General features: G+C 46.8%; 1 protein-coding gene across 1 annotated transcript; it reads left to right on the top strand.

Annotated features, from left to right (window-relative positions):
• On the top strand, positions 7,098 to 8,789 carry ZNF648 (zinc finger protein 648). Its single transcript, XM_005709446.2, has one exon. It carries the CDS (start codon positions 7,098 to 7,100, stop codon positions 8,787 to 8,789), a length of 1,692 nt encoding a protein of 563 aa, XP_005709503.2.

Here is a 23,815-nt window from a genome sequence, read left to right as displayed (position 1 = left end):
ACAGGATGGTTGGAGTTATCACCACGTTCTGACATCCTGTCTAGAACACAAACCTCCCATTCCTGGCATCGATTGCCACGTGTGTCAAGTGTAATACACAATGAAAAGCCCTGATATCAGTGCTCTGGGAGTATCACTGGCCTTGAGAAGATCTGCTAGGCTGGCCTCTGAGTGGGCTTTGGGACAAGGAGACCAGAGTAGGAAAGAGAAGATGGTGCTCTTCCAGTGGCAGAGTAACAAAGGACAAGCCTTCTGGAAGGACGGGCAGGGGGGAAAGACATCAGCAAGGTCCCATCAGCTCTAGGCTAAAAATAACAATCTATTGAAAAACCGCTACATTGGGCTAAAAAACATTGTTTCAGGAAATTTTCACAACCTTATAACAAAGGTTGTAATTAATTCTTTTTCCCATTCTGTAGACAGAGGGCTTGAGGCTCAGGGAAGTTAAGGATCAAACAAGTCAGGTCATCAAACAAACAGACCTGGGATTCAAAGCCAGGTCTATCCCCTCCCCCTCCTGAGATTGTGTACCAAGTTCCTGTTCCACTCACAATTTGCTTGCCACATGTGTTCTATTACCCAGTAAAGTTTGATGCCTGTGAGGAAAACAACAAATATTTGAAGTCTCTCCCATGCTTGGGCCACTTAAGTGGCTCCATTAATCTTCTTCAAGGATGACACAGGCCTTGGGCAAGAAAGCGGGCTGGATGGTTGATTTCTCACCCAGAGTTCCCACTGTTGGAGAGCAGCTCAGCTAGATCACCGTGCGGACAGCTAAAAGCAGAGCAAGGCAGGGCCGGTGGACCAGGGTGCGGGGGAGCTGCAGGGGTGGGGGTTCCGGGGCCCCATCAGTGGAACTGGGCAGTTTCTCAGGGTCTCTCAGAATCACAGTCAGCCCCAATGTCCAGGCTCAGCCATGGTTCGTGAGCTCAGCGAGATGCCACGTGTCCAGGATGGAGCGCCAGTCTGTTCCATCGTCCACTCATGTCGCTCAGCCCAGCCGGTCCAGTCTGTGTGGCTCACAGGCGCCACTGAGCTCCGGCATCTTGCCTGGCAGGGGCCAGGTGCCCAATCCATACAGGCCTCTCTCCATCTCTCTTTTCTCCCCTTCCCAGACAGGCAAGGGGACCCCCTGTTTTCACCACTGCCAGTCAGGACATCTCAAAGGGAATGCCCGATTTTGAAGGCAGACTTGCAAATAATAACAAACAAAAACAATACCTCCCTTGTCTCCGTACCTAAGGGCCTAGGCAGAATGATAGAGATTCCAAAAGCTTTAAACAAAAAAGGAAAAAGAGGGGGCCTTCCCGTCAGCCCTCACGCCTAGTGGTACTCAGAGTGACTATCGGGGAGAGTCAGTAGGGGTGATTGTGTTTGTGCTGTCAAAAAGGTCCTTGTGCCCTCAGGTCCAAGCAGGCTGACCAGAGCTGAGCGAGACCTGGGATTCATTCTGAGGCTGGCTCAGCTCCCTGCCTGCAGCTCCTGAGGATGGAGAAGTTCCACAAACAGTAAAGGTGCAAAATGGGATGTCAGAGGGGGCTCAGGGGACCTCTCAGGGTGATGACTCGGGAGAAGGGGCTCCTGTTACCTCTTGCTGTCATGAGTATCCAGGCTGCTTCTTATCCCATTTCTCGCTCATGAAGTGGCCTGGCCCACAGTACGGTGGCCATATCAGGGTGTTTTGAAAGCCGAGGAGGAGGCAGTGTGGGTGAGTTAACGTGAAACTCCCATGGCCTGTGGGCTTTTGTTCTACAGTCAGTTGCTAGGGTTTCTAGAAATAAAGCATGATGAGAGAAAAGCTGTGTCAGCTGGACAATAATGAGTTGGGCCTTTAGGGGACCCCTTGTCTCCTTGGGGAGCTGTGGCGAGGGCAAAGAAGGTCTTCTTCCTCTGGGGGTGAGGGTGCACTGCAGGGACCACACACACACAGTCACGCAGCCTTGGGTGGACGGACTGAGGGTTTGCAGGAGGAAGGGAGGGTGGAGCTAGACCAAGGCCAAACATGCAGGCTCTGAGGTGACCATGTCTGGGCAGTTTGTGGTTAAGACCCTGGTACCTTGGAAGCGGAGCTGCACTCAGTGTGGTCTTAGGGCCATGCACCTAGAAAGGGCACTAGGCTGTCTGTGTCTCTGCGCTCAGTCTGTGGACCAGAGAGTAACACTGACCGTAGCAGGCACTCCCCTGGAACGCGGTGAGGACGGGTGGAGGCACTGCTCGTGGTGGCCGCAAAGTGTCATCCCGAGAAAGAGCTCTGTGCGCTGTGGCGCTGGGAGCGGGGAGGGACACACGCACCCCTCCCCAGCTCTGGCTTTGACCTCCGCTGGCCCCTCTGAGGAATCTAGTCACTTTCCTGCCAAAGGGACCTGAAGGGCAACCTGTATGATAGGGTCGCTTGGGAAATTTTGAACAACAGTGTTGGGTGTGGGTTGGTGGCAATGCCATCAGGTAAGTTGCTATGGGAGATATTTTTAAGTATCAACTCTTCCTATCCTGCCCCCTCGCCCCTCAACACCAATGGTTCTCATCCTTTTTTTTGACCACAGCCCCTTCGGGAAATGGGTCCTTTTGCCCAAACAGCGTATATCCACATATCTGCAGCATTCTGTACTTCACTTCAGGGATGCGCGGATTAGAAGCCTTGTTGCAGACTTGCAGGCTCAAAGACTTAGAGGCTTCCCTGCTGTTCGACTTCCCCCTCCGAGGCCACACCTCCAATACTCCAAGGGGCAGAGGGACCTGCTTCTCTCCATCGCATCTGAAGTTTACTGCTCAGAAAAATGTGGCAGGCGTCACTATCACTCTCAAGACCCTGGACGTATAGAAGGAGCCCCGTGAGTCACGTGTTCCCTAGAAACAAGAATATCAGTAATAACAAGGAGGGCAGCTGACTTTTCTGGGCACTTAACTATGTTCCGGACACAGTGCTAAGCTCTTTATGTGCATGATCTCATGAGGATACTGCCATGATCCCCATTTTACAGATATGAAGCTAAGGCACAGAGAGGTCAAGTAACTTGTCCAAGGTCACACAGGTTTTCAGTTAAGGTTTAAATGCACCAGAACCCTCAGTATATTTTTGGCCACCTGGGGACATCACATTCTATCCCCTTTTTTAGTGTCCTGAGCACTCACCCTAATAAAGGCACCCTAGGCTTGAGTGGGTACCAATTCTAGACATACTGAGTCTCAATCCTGGGCCAATTTTCTCTCCAAAATGAACCTGCCTGGGCAGCAATGCCAAAAGATGGTGAGACAGGCCTGGTTTGTGCATGAATTAGGAAAGAAAATCATCTTCCTGTACCCCACGGGCATCTTTGAGCCAAAGATAACTACAGAACATTCTGGAAATACCTCTGCTCAAACCACAGTGCTGCAAAAGGTGGGTACTAGAATGGGGGAGGTAGGGGTACAGACCAAATACCTGGTCCTGCCTCCCAGGAAGAAAAAACACGCTTCCTCATGAAGCTCACAGTGCGACCAGAGGCTGAAGGACATATCGGGGAGGGATGGAAGAAGGGAGTGCTTGCTCTACTGGAAGAAGGGGTGAGAGTGGGCAGGAGGGACAGGGCCACCTGCAGGAGGACTGAGTAACCTTCCTGAGGGCGGGAGGAAAGGAGAGAGCGAGGAAGACTAGAGGGGAGGCGGGCTCAGAGGGAGCAGCGGGAATTGGTTCAGGCTGTGAGACAGGGCAGCCCCCCTGGACTTCCCGGGCTGCCCTCTGGGCTGCAGGCAGGAAGGCTGAGTGTCTTACACCAGCCCCACCTCCCGAAGCTCTCTCCGCAGCTGCTGGACTGGACACAAAAGTGTGAGGGACTGAGACACCGTCTCTGCTGATTCGTACCCAGCTCTGCTCCCTGTTGCCAAGAAGCCACACGGGGCAGAGAAACCGGGTTGGGGGCCTCCTTGGCTGTCTGCATTGCCCAGGTAAGTGAGTATTCATGTGTGAGCCAGAATTGAGCCAGGTCTGAAGGTGGTGGGCAGGGGAGAAGAAGGGAGGTGGCTGCCCTGCTGTGCACTGGGTACCATCTATGCAAGGAAAGAGGGGGCTGGGGCCAGGAGCTGGAGCAAACCATGAGGCCAGGTTTCTGCAACGCATCACATCCACGGGTAAATTGGGTGTGCCGGGGCTGCACCTGGACAGCAAGTGTGGAGGAAAGTCCAGGGAAGGACTGCGCGCTGCCCGCCTCTGGGGTCAGCACATCTGGAAAGCAGAGGGGCTAGCTGCACCATGGCATCAGAGTTCCTCTTCCAGACATGGAATATTCGTGTCAACTTGCCAGAAAACCCCCACCTGAGCCCCTGCCTTCCTGTCGGTCTTCTTGGTGGTCAAGAGAGCACCTTTGGCCACTGCAGGAAGAAGCGAGCAGGGGACGTGGCTGAAGGCAGGGAGGAGTTTCCCATCTGGAAGCCAGCCCCCTGTCAGCAGTGAGTTAGCAGAGAGCTGGGTGCCGCCCTGAGGAGGCTCACTTCTGGCCCGGAGGACGGGGAAGAGACGTGTGTTGTGTAGAAGAGGGGACATGTGCCAGAGGCAGGGTGGGGAGTAGGTGGGATGCAGTCTGTGAAACCCTTCCCATGAACCTGCACGGCACATTGCCCCACAGAAAGAAAGAATCTCAGTGCTGTGTCCCCCGCCCCCCACACACTCACACACACACACACACACACACAGATAGCTACTCTCTAACAACCACTGAAAATACATCCAACCTGGTTTCCTGCCAAGAGGTATGTCAGCTCAACTCTAACACATTACAGGGACAGAGCAGGATGGTCAGAGGGAGGGAGTGGCCACTGGGCTTCGGGCACAAAGGGACAGGAGAGGCTGGACCCCAGTCATCACTGCCCTGTGTCCTCCATTCATCTGTGGCTTCTGTGTCCAAGGAGAGAGTGAGGATTCCTCCCCTTAGCTGCACCTCCACACACATTCACAGTACCTGGGCTTATGATCAGACAAGAGCTGGGAGAAGGGCAGCTTGATGGCACAGGGGCTGATAAATCAGGACATGACCTTACTGTGTGAACCTCGAGCACCAAACTGCGAGGAGCGTCCACCTAGACACCGCCCAGAGGAGCGAGCCGCTCAAGTAACAGTGCCGCAGTCACTGAGTGCCAGGCGTGTGTGTGTAGGAGCATCCCACAGACGGTACAGAAGGGGCAGTATCTCCATTCTGCAGATGAAGAGGACCAGGCTCAGAGATGTTTGTTGACACAGGCATACGATTTTAACCATTTGCTCCACATCTGTCCAACGAATGAATCTGTCTTGCTGAGAAAGGATGGAACGCCTCCACCCTGAAGGGGAGTGCAGAGCTGATCCCTCTGAGAAGTGGTGGAAGGTGGGCGGAGGAGAAGCTCAGCAGCTTTCGGAAAGTAAACACTCAATGACTCATATTCCTGACCGCCCCGGGCAACAGTCTCTGCAATCTGGCCTCTCTCTCCTGCCGAGGGCAATCTGGGTCAACAGGGGCAGGGAGGAGCCCAGCCACAAGGCCCTGTAGCCAAGGTACCTTGGCCCAGAAAACACAAGGGGCTTTGATGCATCAGAAAGCAGTGGCTCTCCCCCTAGGATGCTGTGGCCATTCTTGGGCGGGGCCCGGACTCCAGGCAGGGCCTCCATGGGAGGCCACATCTGGGAGGCAGGACAGCTCCTTGAAGGCAGAAACCCCAGGGCTGCTGCCTATGAGTTGTATGACCTTGGGCAGGTGAGTAATCTCTTGAAGCCTCAGTTTATGAAACGGAAAGGTTACTCTAACAGAAACAGTGTCTATCTTAAAGGTTGCTGGGAGGAATAAAGAAAGTCATGCTTGTGAAGTACTCAGGACATTGTCTGGCTCATAACATTTGCCCAGAAAATGGAACTGCTAGTACTACTGATCTCTGGGATTCTCAGAAGGTTCCCTCCAGACCAAACTCAGCCCTTGGGTTAGAAATTGCTCCTCCCCCTCCCTCCCTCCCCCAGCCCCACAGAGACCCTCAGTAGCCTGCCTCTCACTCAGGCAACCCCTGTAAAACTCATACAAACCATCCTTATTAGCCAACCCCAGCAGGTCTTTGTGTCTTCAAGCTAAAATAAAATCAATCAGAAAATGCATCTCAAAGGCTGCCTTGTCGTGCCTTGCTGTCAAAACCCTAAGTCCACACTTTTCAAGTTGGGGTATAGGCACCCCTGGGATAAATGGGGGTATGCCAGGAATCTATGAGGCCACAGGCTAAATATAACACACTGGGGGAAAGTTAAAACATTTAAACCGAAGCTAACTTAAAACACTCTTTTCATGTTAAAATAAACAGGACATAGAATGAGCATTCCCATGAATGTTTAAGATGAAGCAGTATTTCAGGGGTAGTTCAGGCTTCAGTGGGCAACCCTTTCTCCCTGGTTGCTTGTGTTTTACCCTGCCCACCAGCAAGGGAGGCTTTGCTACAAAGGCCTGAGAAGCCCCACTCAGGCAGGGAGGGGCAGCTGGGTTTCTTCTTGGGAACACCGTAGTGTCTTCCTGACTCACCCCCATGCTCCCAGGAGCTGGTCTGTGTCCTTGGAAGAAGTGGCCCACACAGCCCAGTGTCTGGGAGGCAGCCTCGTTGCCACTATCAAAACACGGTGGGCTTGCTCTCCTGGCAGGAACAGCAAGAGCCAGCCTGGTTTTCAGCTTTCTGCCTGGGCCGAAGGTTTAAGAGGTCCAAGAACAACCAGACCTTGCTTTCTGCCCTCTCATCTATTCCTCCTCAGCTCACAGAGAACCCACCTGGCTAGCAGTTGGTGTTTGAGTCCCAGGGTGGGACAGAGCACAGATGCTACTCAGCAAATGCTCACACTGGCCATCCTGACAGCACTGTCTCCTGGGGCTTCCGGCAAGGGGGACCTTCCTTCAGGGTGACTGGGGAGTTTACACCAGGGCCCAGGTCCTCCTTCACCTATGAGGGACCAACAGTGTGGCTGGTGCAGCTTCCAGCTGCACACAGACCTGTAGTGAGAACTCAGTCCCTGCGGCCGTGAAGGTGGCTAAGTCTGTTCTTTGCGATCTTCCTTTTTGCAGGTTTCCTGAGCCAAGTGAAGGTCTGTCTTGGAGAAGCAGGAGTAGAAGGGGCTGCACATAATGGCGCAGGGGGGCCCCCAGGATGGGTGGGGAGACTCATCTCCCCTCTGCAGCTTGACTGGGGAGGCTTATGACCCCGGGAGGCTGAGCCTCAACTTGGAGAGTGAGGATGAGGCCCCTGGAAAGGCAGGAGACCAAGGGGCCACTGGTGACCCTGATCAGCAGGCCCGACCCAGGGGCAGCTCCCAAGTGACCAAGGACAATCCTGACTTGCTCTGGCAGCATCCAGCCCGCAGGAAGGAAGAGAAATTCTCTGGCTCCTTTAGTACCTCAGGTGTGGGGAAGAAACCCATGGCACTGCTGGGGAAGAAGGCCAGTGGGGAAAGAGATGTGTCAAAGATCACCCCAACCGGGGCCTCCCCCAGAGCAAGCACGACTCCCAGCGCCCTCCCCAGGGGCCTCTCCCGCAAGTGGTTCAGTGAGATGCAACCTCCTAGGGCCTCATTACCTGCTGGTGATGAAGGAGACTCAAGGACAAATCTGGACGCCACCCTGGGGGTCCCATCCAACTTCCTTGGTTCTGCAAGGCACTTCCGTGCACAGAAGGAGGGAGACGAGTCCTCAGACAGCTCCTCTGCGGGGGGGTGTGTCCCCAAAGCAGGGGGCAGTTGGGACCTCTCCACGCAAGAGACACACACACCAGCCCAGGAGTCGGCTACCCAGGCCCGCCTGGCAGCGGGGGAGGCTCCGGCCAAAGCGCGGAAGGGCTCTAAGGACCCGAACCCGGCCGGCTCCGAGGAGGGCAGGCAAGGGGAGGCGCGTCCCTACAAGTGCCGGCGGGGCGGGAGGGCCGTCCAGAAGTTGACGGGCGCTAAGCCTTACGCGTGTGAGCTGTGCGGGAAGGCGTACTCCCACCGGGCCACGCTCCAGCAGCACCAGCGCCTGCACACGGGTGAGCGGCCCTACCGGTGCCCCTTCTGCGACAAGACCTACACCTGGTCCTCCGATCACCGCAAGCACATCCGCACGCACACGGGCGAGAAACCCTACCCGTGCCCGGACTGCGGGAAGGCCTTCGTGCGCTCCTCGGACCTGCGCAAACACCAGCGCAACATGCACAGCAACGACAAGCCCTTCCCGTGCGCCGAGTGCGGCCTGACCTTCAACAAGCCGCTGTCGCTGCTGCGCCACCAGCGCACGCACCTGGGCGAGAAGCCCTTCCGCTGCCCCACCTGCGACCGGGAGTTCGCCGTGGCCAGCCGGATGATGGAGCACCAGCGCGTGCACTCCGGCGAGCGGCCCTTCCCCTGCCCCACCTGCGGCAAGTGCTTCACCAAATCCTCCAACCTGCTGGAGCATCAGACGCTGCACACCGGCCAGAGGCCCTTCAAGTGCGCCGACTGCGGCGTGGCCTTCGCGCAGCCCTCGCGCCTGGCGCGCCACCAGCGCATCCACACCGGCGAGCGGCCCTTCCCTTGCGCGCAGTGTGGCCAGGCCTTCGCGCGCTCCTCCACCCTGAAGCGGCACCAACAGATCCACTCCGGGGAGAAGGGCTTCCTCTGTGCCGAGTGCGGCCGGGCCTTCCGCGTGGCCTCGGAGCTGGCCCAGCACATTTGGGTGCACAACGGCGAGAGGCCCTACCAGTGCGCCGACTGCGGCCAGGCCTTCACCCGGTCCAACCACCTCCGACGACACCGAGTCAAGCACCACAGCTGCAAGGAACCCACCACCCCCTCCTCCGACGATGAGTGAGGGCGCCCTCGGCTGACCCTCAGGGAGGGCGAAGAAGACACGGCCGACCTCGCATGCGGTGACAAAAAAGACTAGCCGCCTCCTGCCCTCAAAACCATCTGCAAATACCGAGAAAGCATGGGGGCTCATCTTTCTGAGAAAGGTCCTTTTCTGTTTAAACGTGAATAAAGACCAGAAGCTTGGTCTCCTTGAGGGAATCCTCCAAAGCAAAAAAGCATACCTGTGGGGATGGGAGAGTTAACCCAAGAGCTTTGTGTAATAAAGTTTTATTCAAGTTTAAAGGAGATAGAGAAAGCTTCTGACATAGGCATCAGAAGGGGGGCAGAAAGAGTACCCCCTTGCTAGTGTTAGCAGTGGAGTTATATACTCTCCAGTGAATCAAAAGAATGTCTGGAGGTTGTAAAGACCTCACCAGACCTACTCCCATAATTTACGTTTTAAGGTAACAGGATTAGCCAGGAGGTTTAATCCAGAGACTGTCCTCAGGCAGGATACATTATTGTTATATAATCCCAAGGAAAGAAGAGGGAAAAAAGTTTGTCCTTTCTTCCTCCTTGAGAATTCCAGACCCCTCTCTCCTTAGGGACCCCTAGACTTCTTATCAACCTGCCTAGGAAATGACTCTCTCAAAACCCCCGGCAGATGGCTCAGCCTTTCAGTTTTCTAACAGATGACTTTACCCTGGGCAATGTCTTTATGAGTCGTGGCTTTGAATTAGAGAAGGCCTTTATCTTAGAGGGGCTTCCCTGGTGGCTCAGACTGTAAAGAATCTGCCCACAATGCGGGAGACCTGGTTCCATCCTGGGGTCCCCAAGATCCCCTGCAGAAAGGAATGGCAACCCACTCCAGTATTCTTGCCTGGAGAATCCCATGAACAGAGGAGCCTGGCAGGCTGCAATCCATGGGGTCTCAAAGAGTTGGACACGACTGAGCAACTAAAACACACTCTTTATCTTAGAGAGAGGGGTGTTTCTGTTCTGTTTTGTCACTGTTATTCAGTGGCTAAGTCGTGTCATACTCTTTGCATCCTATGGACTCCCTGTCTCTCACTAACTCCCCGGAGTTTGCCCAAGTTCATGTCCATTGAATTGGTGATGCTTTCCAATCTTCTTATCCTCTGCTGCCCTCTTCTCCTTTTGCCTTCAATGTCTTATGATTAGGGACCAGTTATCCTAGAAATCCACAACAGCCTTAGCATCTGGAAAAGAAGTCTGCGCTCTCGCAGTGGAGCTTAGTACCTGGAGCTAACCCCCAAGTCTTACCCACAAAATTCACATGTGCTTCCTCTCTGGATACCTCTCTTCTTGTTTCCACTCTGGGAGCTTCAGTCACATTTACAGAGGAATCTGCCCACTTATAGAGATATATACAAAATTTCTCCATATGAGCCTGCCCATGGTTCAGGGAAACTTTAAGGTTCATTTAAACTCACTGGGATCATGAGTTCCAATTTGAAGTAAATAAAATAAAGCACCCCTTGCCCAAATGCAAATCAGCTTGTGTTTCACCATCATTAAAACCAGGTTTGAAAAACTATCTGGCTCACAGCTGTTCTCTAACAAGGTTAGAGTCATGTAAATTGAAATTTACATGACTAACAGCCAATCTTAAAGATTACTGACCCATCGATTTTGGAATAGTAATTAGCTCTGGACCTCAACTGGGAGGAATCCATGATGTCACAGAGTTCGTTGATGCATGGGGGCTGATAACACTTCTGATCTTGCCAAAGTTAAAGATACTCCACAGAAAAGGTACTGTACTCCCCTTTTGAGGACATTTTTAGTATATTCCTAAAATCATCCCCAAAGTCTGCCAAATCTGAATTTCTCTTGTCCTTCACTTGATTTGGACCCAGGAGTGACTGCTAAATAGTCACTCATGCTTGACACATGGGGGCCAACTGGAAGTGACATATGTTGTCAGACCTTGTTTGACCAAGGTGTCTTAGAGCTCTGACTGTATGCCTGGAGGTTTTGTGCGTGGATTCCCTTAGGTACATCTGCATGTCCAAACGGCATAGTTAGCTGGTTCTGGGTCTGGTACGAGAGCCGGTGATTGGGTTCCTAGTCCATCTCCATATTTACCAGTGATGTGATCTTGAATTGAGCCTCTGTGTCTGAAATGGCAAAATAGAAATGATAATAATGGGGTAACGAAAGTGAACTTCATCCTCCCAGGAGAAGGATGCAAAGGTGTTAGACTGGTAGAGAAGTCATAAGAACCAGCCATAACCTGGTGATGCTGAACAGAATAGAGTCTAGTATTTGTTGTTGTTGTTTTCTGTGTAATCAGTGACATATTTGAAAACTGAGGTTACTATTTCTTTTCTTTGTATTCTTTTTAAGATGGTTGGTAGTAGAGTTATTTTCTCCTAATTCAAAATTTTGGTTTGGCCTATAATTTCTTAAGGTGGTTGTTCCCCAAACCAGTTCTTAGAATGGCTGTATAGCAATCACCTGGGATGTTCGTTAAGTGTACACACTTGCTGAATCCTAGCCTTGAATATTGACACAGGTCTGTAATGCATCTTATAATCTAGTTAATAAAGCTTCCCTTGTGTTCTGGTGCACAGCCAAGTTGGGACCACTGCTGGTATAATTAATACATTGGTGATGCTCAAATTTTATTTAGTAAACAGATAATAGAGGAATAAGAAGTGGGTGATATGGATGAGAGCATGGTAGAACTGGACTAAAAATAGGCACAAACTACTAGGACATCTCCGGACTTGGCCATGGTAGACTCAAACTAGCAAGCAGGTTTTGAGGTGTTCCAGAATTTCATTTCTGAGATGAGATGATGCAACAGCTAGGTATGGCTTCCAGATGGTTTCCCTTTGGGGGAGAGAGTGAGTTAACAGGCCGACTAGATAGGATTGTTCTTTGTACTTTTGGAGCTCTATACTGTGTTTCTATAGGAGCATATAGCGTACTGAATATTATATAATATACTGAAGAGAACTTCACTAATCTTCAGTGCCTATTACCCGGGCTACCCTTGTGGGTCAGACAGTAAAGAATTTGCCTGCTATGCAGGAGACCCAGGTTCAATCCCTGGGTCAGGAAGAACAAAGAAGTCACTTTTTTTTTTTAAAAGAAAGTTGTCCCAGTCTTTTCTCACATCAGCTGCAGGGGTCATGTTGAGTAGGTATTGTAGGGAGAAGCAATCCTGTTGCCATAGTTACAGGACCATTCCATGGTACACAGTAGAAGGCAGCAATATGTGGAGTGGATGACAGAAAAATCAACCAGCTACAAGCTGGCTTGGCACACAACCTGCCCAATAGCCTGCCTTCCAAATTACAGGCAGTTGAATCCTCTATTTGCAGAAGAATCAGTGCTAAAATACTGGTTATTCTTGCTCAGATTGCTGCCCTCGAGTGATGTGAGCTATTTTCTATTCTAGCTTTCTATATATCCCCTGCACCTCATATCTTATTTCCCTAATATTTAATTTAAAGTTGGAGCAGGGCCCTCTTTGTGATGGAGGAAATTTAAAGCTTCTCTCTAGAATAGCCCCTGTTGCCACCATTTAGTTTGCGAAAGTTAGCTTGGATATGCCTAGTAAAAATGTTCATTTATAAGTTTTCAATTAATAAAAAATTCTTCTGTATTTACCAGAGTCTACAGCCAACATGATCCTTTGGAGAAGATCCTTTGGATAATAATGATAAGAGTTGGCACTGACTTGTTACTTAGTGTGCCAAGAACTCTTTTGAGTGTTTCTTATGTGTTGACTATTTCATTTTTAAACTAAACCTATTTCCCCATTCTATTTTCAAGATGAAGAAATCAAGAGACAGGAAAGTTATATTGCCCAAGATATTATAGCTAGAAAGTAGCATAATAATGATTTGGCATCCTGGCTCCAGAGACTGTGTTCTGAACCACAGAGCTAACTGCTTGCTTCGTATAGAGGAATGTCCTGAAATTCTTGATGACATGCGTTTTCAAAATGGATAATCATAAATTCAAAAGAAGATAAGGGTTGAAGCGCAGCATAGCAGAGACCATGGTGTGACTCAGTGAGGAAGACCTGTGAATTACTTAAGAATGGGTCTGGGAGGGCCTTGATTGGCAGCTGTTAATCATTAAGTTCTTGGAAAAGCTGTCAGTAAGCTGCCCAGAGGGAAGGAATTGGGTTTAAAGGAATGATGGTTCCTTGAAGACCTACCATTACTTCATCTCACTGAGGAAAGAAACATTCTGTGCCCTTACTGGACACAGAAAAATACGCCAGCAATGAATCTTGGCATTCAACATTTACTTGACATTTAATAAACCAAATGCATGCACATTGAACAGCTATATTACCCCTGATCCAAACACAATAGACCACCCAGGATTTCCAACTAGCCCTTAAAAAACCTCACTTGGAAGGAAATGTTGTGTAAAGCATCAATTAATTGCTAGAATACTCAAGCAGATGTCATCGCTAGCCTCAAAACTAGACCCTGAACTGCAAACTCAATGACCCATGAAAGTATTGCTGAAGAGAGAATGACTCAATGTTTCATCAAACCAGGAAAGAGCATCTTTTTAAAGTTGAGAGGGAAGCTCATTTTTGATATGAATTGTCCTCTTTCCATTCTGCATATACCATGCCAGTACAATGAATATTTTCCCAGTATGGCTGGACAGTCATTTTAAATCTTTCTCCTCCTTGTTTTCTCTTCAGTCAAATTGGCTCTGAGTTTCACTGTCTCAGGAGTGTCAGGCACTCGGTAGATTGGTTCAGTGAATGAAGGAGTATCTGTAAAACATAAGCTGTGATTAGAATTTAAAGAGAAACAGGAGGAAAGCAAGGATATTATCTGATAGTTCAAATGGTATCAAGGGCAAGTGGGGATAATAGGTTAAATGAGGAAATGTCTGAAATTTCAGAGGTGGAGTCAATTAGGCTTGTTGACAGGATAATAATAGCTAGTATTCACTTAGTGAACAGTTTTAAGGGGTCAGACACTACATTCATTATCCCAATTAATCCTTACCACAATCTGTTATGGGGGACCCTGGAGAAATATCTCCATGTGAGATCTGAAACAGTTTTCCTGTCCAGGAAAGCAGGTGAGATTAATAGAGCTTAGTTATTGTCTGTTACTGTTAAGCAGAGTCACTGAATCACTAGTGTCCGGGTACCCCTTCCAAGAAATAGGTTACATACCTGTGACAAGGAGGATGTACAGAGTATGTGCCTTTGGGTTTAGAAATCATGCTTGCTTCATTTTTAATTTCCATAATTGTGGCATTTTAAGAAATACACTCACATAAGTGTCCCTCAACGAGTGAATTGGTAAAGAACGTGTGGTTTATCCATACAACAGAATATTATTTCAGCTATGACAGTGGAGGAAATCCTGCTTTTTTCAACAGCATAGATGGACATGTGGAGAACCTTATGCTAAGTGAGTTAAGTCAGACAGAGAGAGATAAACAATGTATGATATCCTTATATGTAGAATCTAAAAAGGGAGGCCTGGCGTGCTGCAATTCAGTTCAGTTCAGTTCAGTCGCTCAGTCATGTCCGACTCTTTGCGACCCCATGAATCGCAGCACGCCAGGCCTCCCTGTCCATCACCATTTCCCGGAGTTCACTCAGACCCACATCCATTGAGTCCATGATGCCATCCAGCCATCTCATCCTCAGTCATCCCCTTCTCCTGCCCCCAATCCCTCCCAGCATCAGAGTCTTTTCCAATAAGTCAACTCTTCGCATGAGGGGGCCAAAGTACTGGAGCTTCAGCTTTAGCATCATTCCTTCCAAAGAAATCCCAGGGTTGATCTCCTTCAGAATGGACTGGTTGGACCTCCTTGCAGTCCAAGGGACTCTCAAGAGTCTTCTCCAACACCACAGTTCAAAAGCATCAAATCTTCAGTGCTCAGCCTTCTTCACAGTCCAACTCTCACATCCATACATGACCACAGGAAAAACCATAGCCTTGACTAGACGGACCTTAGTCGGCAAAGTAATGTCTCTGCTTTTGAATATACTATCTAGGTTGGTCATAACTTGGGGTCGCAAAGAGTCGAACACGACTGAGCAACTGAACTGAACTTAAGGGAGAATTGGAGAGATGTTGGTCAAATGTACAGACTTTCTGCTATAAGATGAATGAGTTCTGAGAATCTAATGTAAAACATGATGACTATAGTTGACAATGCTATGTAGTATAATTGGAATATGCTGAGAGTAGTATTGAATGTTTTCACCCAAAAGAAAAATAAATATGTGAGGTGAAGTGTAGTTAAAGTCGCTTAGTTATGTCCGACTCTTTGTGACTCCATGGGCTACACATGGAATTCTCCAGGCCAGAATACTGGAGTGGATAGCCGTTCCCTTCTCCAGGGGATCTTCACAACCCAGGGATTGAACCCAGGTCTCCCACACTGCAGGCGGATTCTTTACCAGCTGAGCCACCAGGGAAGCCCATGTGAGGTGATATCTATGTTAATTAACCAGATGAGGGGAATCCTTTTATAATGTATGCAAATATTAAATCACCACAATGTACACTGTAAGTTTCTTATAATTTTATATGTCAATTATACCTTGATAAAGCTAAAGTTTAAGAAATGAATGTAGAATATTTTACTAAAAAATTTGCCCCCAAGTCTTGGCCATTCCTCCCTTCAAGAAGTTCAGTTCAGTTCAGTCGCTCAGTTGTGTCCGACTCTTTGCGACCCCATGGACTGCAGCACTCCAGGCCTCCCTGTCCATCATCAACTCCTGGAGTTTACCCAAACTCATATCCATTAAGTTGGTGATGCCATCCAACCATCTCATCCTCTGTCATCCCCTTCCTTCTGCCCTCAATCTTTCCCAGCATCAGGGTCCTTTCCAGTGAGTCAGCTCTTTGCATCAGGTGGCCAAAGTATTGGAGTTTCAACTTCAGCATCGAAGTAGAGGCTAGTGTTTCCTCCTTTGTGTGGGTGAGACTCAGTGACTCAGTTCTAGTGAATAGAATAAAGCAGAAATGTTAGTGCACAGTTTCTGAGGCTGCATCACAAAAGGCCCTCTGACTTCTATAACCCTCTCTCTTCTCTCTCTGTCTCTCCATCTCTCTCTCTCTCTCGAAGAGCCCGTGTGTCCAGGGACAGAACTCTTCTACTAATAGCTACATCGATGAGTTAGTAGGGCATCCTCTAGACCAGTTGAGATAGTTCAGAGGACTGCAGACCTGCATACTGCTTGACTGAAACCTCAGGAGAGATCTGAAGCCAGAACCGTCTAGCTAAGCAGCTCCCAAATCCCTGACTCTTGGAAACTGAAATAATCAGTGCTTGAGACATTACTTTGCCAACAAAGGTCCATCTAGTCAAGGCTATGGTATTTCTGGTGGTCATGTATGGATGTGAGAGTTGGACTGTGAAGAAGGCTGAGTGCCGAAGAATTGATGCGTTTGAACTGTGGTGTTGGAGAAGACTCTTGAGAGTCCCTTGGACTGCAAGGAGATCCAACCAGTCCATTCTGAAGGAGATCAGCCCTGGGATTTCTTTGGAAGGTATGATGCTGAAGCTGAAACTCCAGTACTTTGGCCACCTCATGCAAAGAGTTGACTCACTGGAAAAGAGTCTGATGCTGGGAAGGATTGAGGGCAGGAGGAGAAGGGGATGACAGAGGATGAGATGGCTGGATGGCATCATGGACTCGACGAACGTGGGTCTGAGTGAACTCTGGGAGTTGGTGATGGACAGGGAGGCCTGGCGTGCTGCGATTCATGGGGTCACAAAGAGTTGGACACGACTGAGCGACTGGACTGAACTGAACTGTGCTGTTTTAAGATGCTAAGTTTTCTTAGGGAATTTGTCACAAACAATAGATCACAGCAATAAGTCACAAACAATAGAAAACAACTTGCCCCTAGTGAGTAAGAGGGCTGTCACTAGATGTCACCATGAGCCCTGATTTCTGCCCTACGGAAATGGACAGAGGGGTTGAAAAGCATCTCTATTTCCCATCACACCTCCCCACAGTGGTCACTGTTAAAGTTGGCAGAAATTCAGCTGGTATTACAGCTGAATCACTGAATCACTGTTCATCTCTGCCACAAACTCCACGGCCAAGTGAGCTGTCCTAATTCTAGGGCCGAGAAAGAGGGACCCTCTGGGAAGGGGGCAGAGCATTGTGCATGATCTGTGGATACTAGCACTGTGTCTGAAGGAGAATGCTGAGAAAAAAAACCCTTTTGCTTACCCTCCTTTCTGGAATCCTGCAATTCCTAATCCATGGAGATAAATGGATCAGTGCATGATCTTCCTCAGAATGGGGGGAAAATCTGGAATTCTCTAGAGTGTAGAGCACAACCCTATAAAGGAAATATTATTAGCCCCATTTTGCAAATAAGGAAGCAAAGGAGTGGGAAGATTGAGCAACACATTCAAGGTCACAAAGTTGGTAAGCACAGAACCGGAACCCAAGTCAGATTTGTGGAGCTGCCTTGCCTCCACCTTTCAGTGGGCGAGGGTGTGGGAACCAAGGCTTAGCCCTAGGTTTCTCCCTGGGCTTACTGGATACTCAGGGTTCCTTCCACTATAACCGCTGGATCTTATGCCTACTGTCTTTATTTCTCTATTCCTTTCTTTATTTTTAAAATGTTTTTTATTGTGGTAAAAGTCACATCGTATAAAACATACTGTTTTATCTATTTGTAACTGTCCATTTCAGTGGCATGAAGTGCATTCACATTTTTGCGCAACTCTCACCATCATCCATCTCTCAATTTTTTCACTTTCCTAAATAGAAATTCTCCCACTTCCCTGCCCTAGGCTTTCTGTAAATCCTGCCGTGGGCCTTTTCCCATATCTCTTTCTCACTCCTCACTTTCAAACCCCTATCTCCAATGAATAAGGGGGTCAATGAGGAAGGGGAATTTAATAAGATGATGATGTAGGTACATTTGGGAGGCAACTGAAGCTCCTGTTGGCACACCCTCAGCTCATGTTTCTGGGAGGAAAGTATCCTGAAACTTACCGATACCTAAAGCCTTTCGGGCTTGTGGCTGCATCATCCCCGTCTGTCCTTATAGTCACAATGTTGTCTCCTTTTTGGACACCTGTGTTCTTCCTCTCTTTATAAGGACACTATGATGGCATTCAGGGCCCACATGGATAATCCAGGAAATCTCCCCATCTCCAAATCCTTAATCACACATGCGAAGATCCTTTTCCCTCAGAAGCTAACATCTTCAAGTTCCATGTGGTACCTTTTTTGTTGTTTAGTCGCTAAGTCATGGCGACACTTTTTGCCCCCAGGCTCCTCTGTCCATGGTATTTCCCAGGCAGGAATACTAGAGCTTGTTGCCATTTCCTTCTGCAGGGTATCTTTCTGATCCAGGCATAGAACCCACATCTCCTGCATTATCAGGTGGATTCTTTACCACTGAGCTACCTGGGAAGCCCAGTGATATCTTTCAGTTCAGTTCAGTCGCTCAGTCGTGTCCAACTCTTTGCGACCCCATGAATCGCAGAACCCCAGGCCTCCCTGTTCATCACCATCTCCTGGAGTTCACCCAGACTCACGTCCATCGAGTCCGTGATGCCATCCAGCCATCTCATCCTCGGTCGTCCCTTTCTCCTCCTGCCCCCAATCCCTCCCAGCATCAGAATCTTTTCCAATGAGTCAACTCTTCACATGAGGCGGCCAAAGTACTGGAGTTTCAGCTTCAGCATCATTCCTTCCAAAGAAATCCCAGGGTTGATCTCCTTTAGAATGGACTGGTTGGATATCCTTGCAGTCCAAGGGACTCTCAAGAGTATTCTCCGACAGCACAGTTCAAAAGCATCAATTCTTCTGTGCTCAGCCTTCTTCACAGTCCAACTCTCACATCCATACATGACCACAGGAAAAACCATAGCCTTGACTAGACGGACCTTAGTCGGCAAAGTAATGTCTCTGCTTTTGAATATACTATCTAGGTTGGTCATAACTTCTTCCAAGGAGTAAGTGTCTTTTAATTTCATGGCTGCAGTTACCATCTGCAGTGATTTTGGAGCCCCCCAAAATAAAGTCTGACACTGTTTCCCCATCTATTTCCCATGAAGTGATGGGACCAGATGCCATGATCTTCATTTTCTGAATGTTGAGCTTTAAGCCAACTTTTTCACTCTCCTCTTTCACTCTCATCAAGAGGCTTTTTAGCTCCTCTTCACTTTCTGCCATAAGGGTGGTGTCATCTGCATATCTGAGGTGATTGATATTTCTCCCGGCCATCTTGATTCCAGCTGTGTTTCTTCCAGCCCAGCGTTTCTCATGATGTACTCTGCATAGAAGTTAAATAAGCAGGGTGACAATGTACAGCCTTGACGTACTCCTTTTCCTATTTGGAACCAGTCTGTTGTTCCACGTCCAGTTCTAACTGTTGCTTCCTGATCTTCATACAGATTTCTCAAGAGGCAGGTTAGGTGGTCTGGTATTCCCATCTCTTTCAGAATTTTCCACAGTTTATTGTGGTATCTTTAAATGGCCATTATTCAGCTTACTACACTAATGTACAACAAACCTCTAATGTATCAGAGGTCAGAGGTCTTACAACTATGAACTTAACATAGTTTTTTGTTTTGGCTGTGCTGGCTTTTCTTTGCGGCATATGGGCTCTTTGTTGCAGTGAACAGACTCACTAGTTGTGGGGTGCAGGCGTAGTTTCCTGACCAGGAATCGACCCTACATCTCCTGCTATTGGAAGGCAGATTCTTAACCACTCTGCCACCAGGGAAGTTTCCACAACTATGAACATTAAGTGATAAACACTTTTTGCATTTAAGATAGCTAAAAGCTCAGCGGACGTATACTTTTCTTATCACTTAAACAAAGAAATTTTGGAACTACAGAAAGCCTTGGGCTGCGCTTTGCTTCTCAGTCATGTCAGACTCTGTGACCCCGTGGACTGTAGCCAGCCAGGTTCCTCTGTCCCTGGGGATTCTGCAGGCAAAAATACTGGCGTGGGTTGCCATGCCCTCCTCCAGGGGATCTTCCCCACCCAGGTCTCCTGCTTTGCAGGCAGATTCTTTTCCCTGAGCCACCAGGGAAGCCCCCACAGAGAAGCTTCTGCTGCTGCTGCTGCTGAGTCGCTTCAGTCGTGTCCGACTCTGTATGACCCCACAGACAACAGTCCACCAGGCTCCCCCGTCCCTGGGATTCTCCAGGGAATAACACGGGAGTGGGTTTCCATTTCCTTCTCCAATGCATGAAAGTGAAAAGTGAAAGTGACGTCGCTCCGTCCTGTCCGACTCTTAGTGACCCCACGGACTGCAGCTTAGAGATCACTTATTTTGCAGGTTCAGAAGCTGCAGATTACTCAGCTTTCAGTGGCAGTCCAGAGCTCTTTTCATTTTACCAGAGCCTCTTCTTTTGTTTTTGTGTGAAGTTTGATTTCTAATCTTTAAATTCATTAATATTCATAACTTTAGCTCTATTAATTTCAGCGGTTATGATAGATTTAAATAAAATACTTGAAATAGATATCAGAACATTTTTACATTTTCTTTTTACACTAATATTGCTTTAATTTTAGAATTGCTTCTAATTCTCAATCTATACCTTTTTCTGCCTTCTAAGAGCCATTCACAATTCCCATTTCCATCGCAATGAAATGATCTACCTAAGCTTTCAAGTTATTCCATCACTATTATTCCTTATTTTACCATGTTTTCTACCTTCATCACTTAATATCTAGGCAAAAATATTTTCAAGTTTAGCACCAAATTGTATGAATTCTCCTTCCATCAAAATTTAAAATATCTTAAAACACACACCATGTGAAAGAGATTGCTGCCAATATAATCACATACAAAAGAAAGCATTTATTAGAGCCATATTAAGGATGATGCTTTTGTAATGATACACCAGCCCTGAAGAAAAGTGGGAAAGAACTAAAGATAAAACCGGAGTAATGAGTCTGGAAGTCAGTCCCTAAATCTCTTTTTGTTTTTCACTTGGAGGCTAATTACTTTACAATATTGTGGTGGTTTTTGCCATACACTGACATGAAACAGACATGGGTGTACATGTGTCCCCCCCCATCTCAAAACTGCCTCCCACCTTCCTCCCCATCCCATCCCTCTGGGTTGTACCAGTACACCAGCTTTGAGTGCCCTGTTTCATGTATCGAAGTTGGACTGGTCATCTATTTCACAATCTTTTAAAGCACTTCTGAACCTTTTCTTGAATCAGACTCTTGGAGAATCCAAAGAAAGCTATGGATCCTATCTAAATAAAAAACCCACAGTACTGATGTTTTGTGTTAAGATTTCAGAGAGTCACAGACTTTGTAAAGCCCATCAGTTCGCCCAGAATTAAGAATGTCTGTTAAATTCCTCTTCCAAATGTGTGTCCAGCACCAAAACCCAGGGCATTGAGACATTTACAATAGCAAAGGCCTACAACAGACTTACAAAGTAAGCCTTATCAAAGACAATCTTTTAGCAGATTTTAAAAAAGGAGATTCAAATGGAAGATGGCTGAGGTAAGTCATACTCCAAAGGGATAAACAGATTTCTTTGAATACTGAAATGAATTTATTACTAATATGATAAATTAGTCATGTTCTCTCATAAAGGTAACAATTATTCTTGTAATGTGTAAAATGGTATATGTAGTTTGAAAAAGGTACTAGTTCACCTACCTAAAGTATTGTCATAGCTTTTAAGAAAAACAATATTTTTTTTGAAAAAAAAAAAAAAAGCAATTATTGACAAAGCTAAACCAAATTATTGTACTCTTGGCGAGAGGGTATCTTTGCATCCCAGACTGCATGCAAACCTGTCCAGGGGTTACAACTATGGAAAATGCCACTAAGGACTAGTCCTTCAAGGACCACACAGAGCACCAAATTGTGAAAAGAGCCAAGGCTTCTTGATAAGGAGTCTGCCAACCAAAAATTTCATTTATTTCTGTCATTAAAAGCAGTATTATCTGCACCCGTAAATACCTACTTCTTTATTCCTGCTAGAAATGGCTGTAGGATTTCTAAGTGGGGATAAAAAAAACACCCACATTCTTAGATTTATTTTAAGCCATCATGAGGATGCAGGGTCTGAGAAAAAAAACCTGGACTAAGTTAATGACTATATTAGAAAACTTGCTACGTTAGCTCTTTTTAAAAATTTATGATTTATTTTTTATTTTTAGCTGCCCTGGGTCTTTGCTGCTGTGCACAGGCTTTCTCTAGTTGTGGTGCTCAGGCTTCTCTCTGTGGTGGTTTCTCCTGTTGCAAAGCACAGACCATAGAACACGCAGGCTCAGCAGTTGTGGCGCACAGGCTCTGTGGCATGTGGGCACCCAGAGCATCTTCTGACTGCCATGTACCTCTGCACCCAACTTGAGGTTCCGGTCCTTTGATCTTACATATATCCTAAGCAGATTTTCTAAACAGATATAGCTTCATTTTAGTTTTTAAACATTCTAGGGGGAGAAAAAAGAGATGTTTTATCCGTAGAATTAGTTAAATTTACTCAAGGAATTACAAAGATATTTGTTTTTCTAAACAGTTAAATAGTCTTTAATTCTGAAAAGGGTTAGTGCAATAATTGCCTGATTTTAGTCAAGAGGGTACTGTGAGTTTCCTTTAACTACCACTTCCAAAATACACGGCTATACAGAGACAGAGGAACTATTAATATAGCAAGAGAAAAATATCAAAATATACTCAAAAGCAAGATAAAAATCCTCATGGACCATAACTGAATAAAAATAAAATGCAGCAGCTGGGGCTAAAGGTATACCCTTGTTGGGTTCTGGGTCAGAGAATCAGCAGAAGTTGGCCGGGTGTATGATTTTCAAAGTGTAAGTGAAATAAAAATGGGGTTGATTTGGGAGAACATGAGATCACAGCCTGTGAGATGGCTTATGTAAAACTGTAGGCCTAGAATAGTAGAAGCAGATACAGTCACTAAGCCAGGATATGATCCAGATAGGGGAAAATTAATAATCTAGAGAACAGAAAAAAAATCACGATGAGAAATACTAAGCACAGTTTCTTTGAAAACACTAAGCAGAGAGACAGCGCTAGCAAGACAGACCAAGGGAAAAGGAAGGAGAGCACACAAATTTTAGAAATGAAGGAGAAGGCAAGATGACGTCTCAGTAGGAAATTTAAAAACTAGACTAGAATAGCGCTGCAAATCTGAAACTAGTATAACATTATAAACCAACTATACTTCAGCTGAAAAAAAAAATTCCAGAAGAGAAAGTCAGTGGGTTTGATGAGTTTTGTAAGAGCCATTTGATATCAGAGAACATAGGAATTTATGAACCTAATTTCAACAAAAGTCTGTACATAATTGGTGGTTGGGATTAAAAATTCACAGTGTTGAAAATTCTGCCAGTGATATAGCTTTTTCTTTTCCAGTTGGTCCTATTGTCATTATGACTTAGGCTTTCAGCTGTGTAGCAAAATTAAAACCAACTGTTATATATGAACATAAAAACTAGACTAGAATAAATATTTCAAAAAATTTACTTGCCATATATTTAAAAACTGAAGTGAAATGGAAAATTTTCTAGAAGAATGTAAGTCATCAAAATGGCCTCAAGAAAATGAAAACTTAAAATAATAACCACTTACATTTAATATATTATTTCAAGTCTTTTTTTTTTATTTCAAGTCTTTCTTTCCCTCAAACTAAAGAAAAGGCCTTAGGCTTATGTGGTTTTACATTAAATTGACTAAATATGCAAAGAATATAGAATTATTTTCTAATATAAGCCACCTGAGAGAATAAAAGAAAGAAGGTGATTTTTATACCAAGACTGGATTAGGATAATACAAAGAAAGGGAAGTGTGGCCAAATCTCACAAAAACAAATTCAAAAATTCTAAATAAATATCAGAAAATCAAATCTAGCATGAAAACAGAAAATCCAAACAGCAAGAAACCAACAATGAAACAAACACATTTTGACTGGAAAGGTTTTTATCCCTCTAAATGGTGTTTCCACATAAAAAATTTTATTGAAGTAATTGACCACATTACTTAAACAAAAAGAAGTATAGGATCATCTCAGAAGATGTGATAGAAAATATATTCA

This window comes from Capra hircus, chromosome 16 (assembly GCF_001704415.2).
Source record: "Capra hircus breed San Clemente chromosome 16, ASM170441v1, whole genome shotgun sequence".
Lineage (NCBI taxonomy): Eukaryota > Metazoa > Chordata > Mammalia > Artiodactyla > Bovidae > Capra > Capra hircus.
Note: the sequence above shows the minus strand (reverse complement) of the source record. Positions and strands in the feature narration are given on the sequence as shown.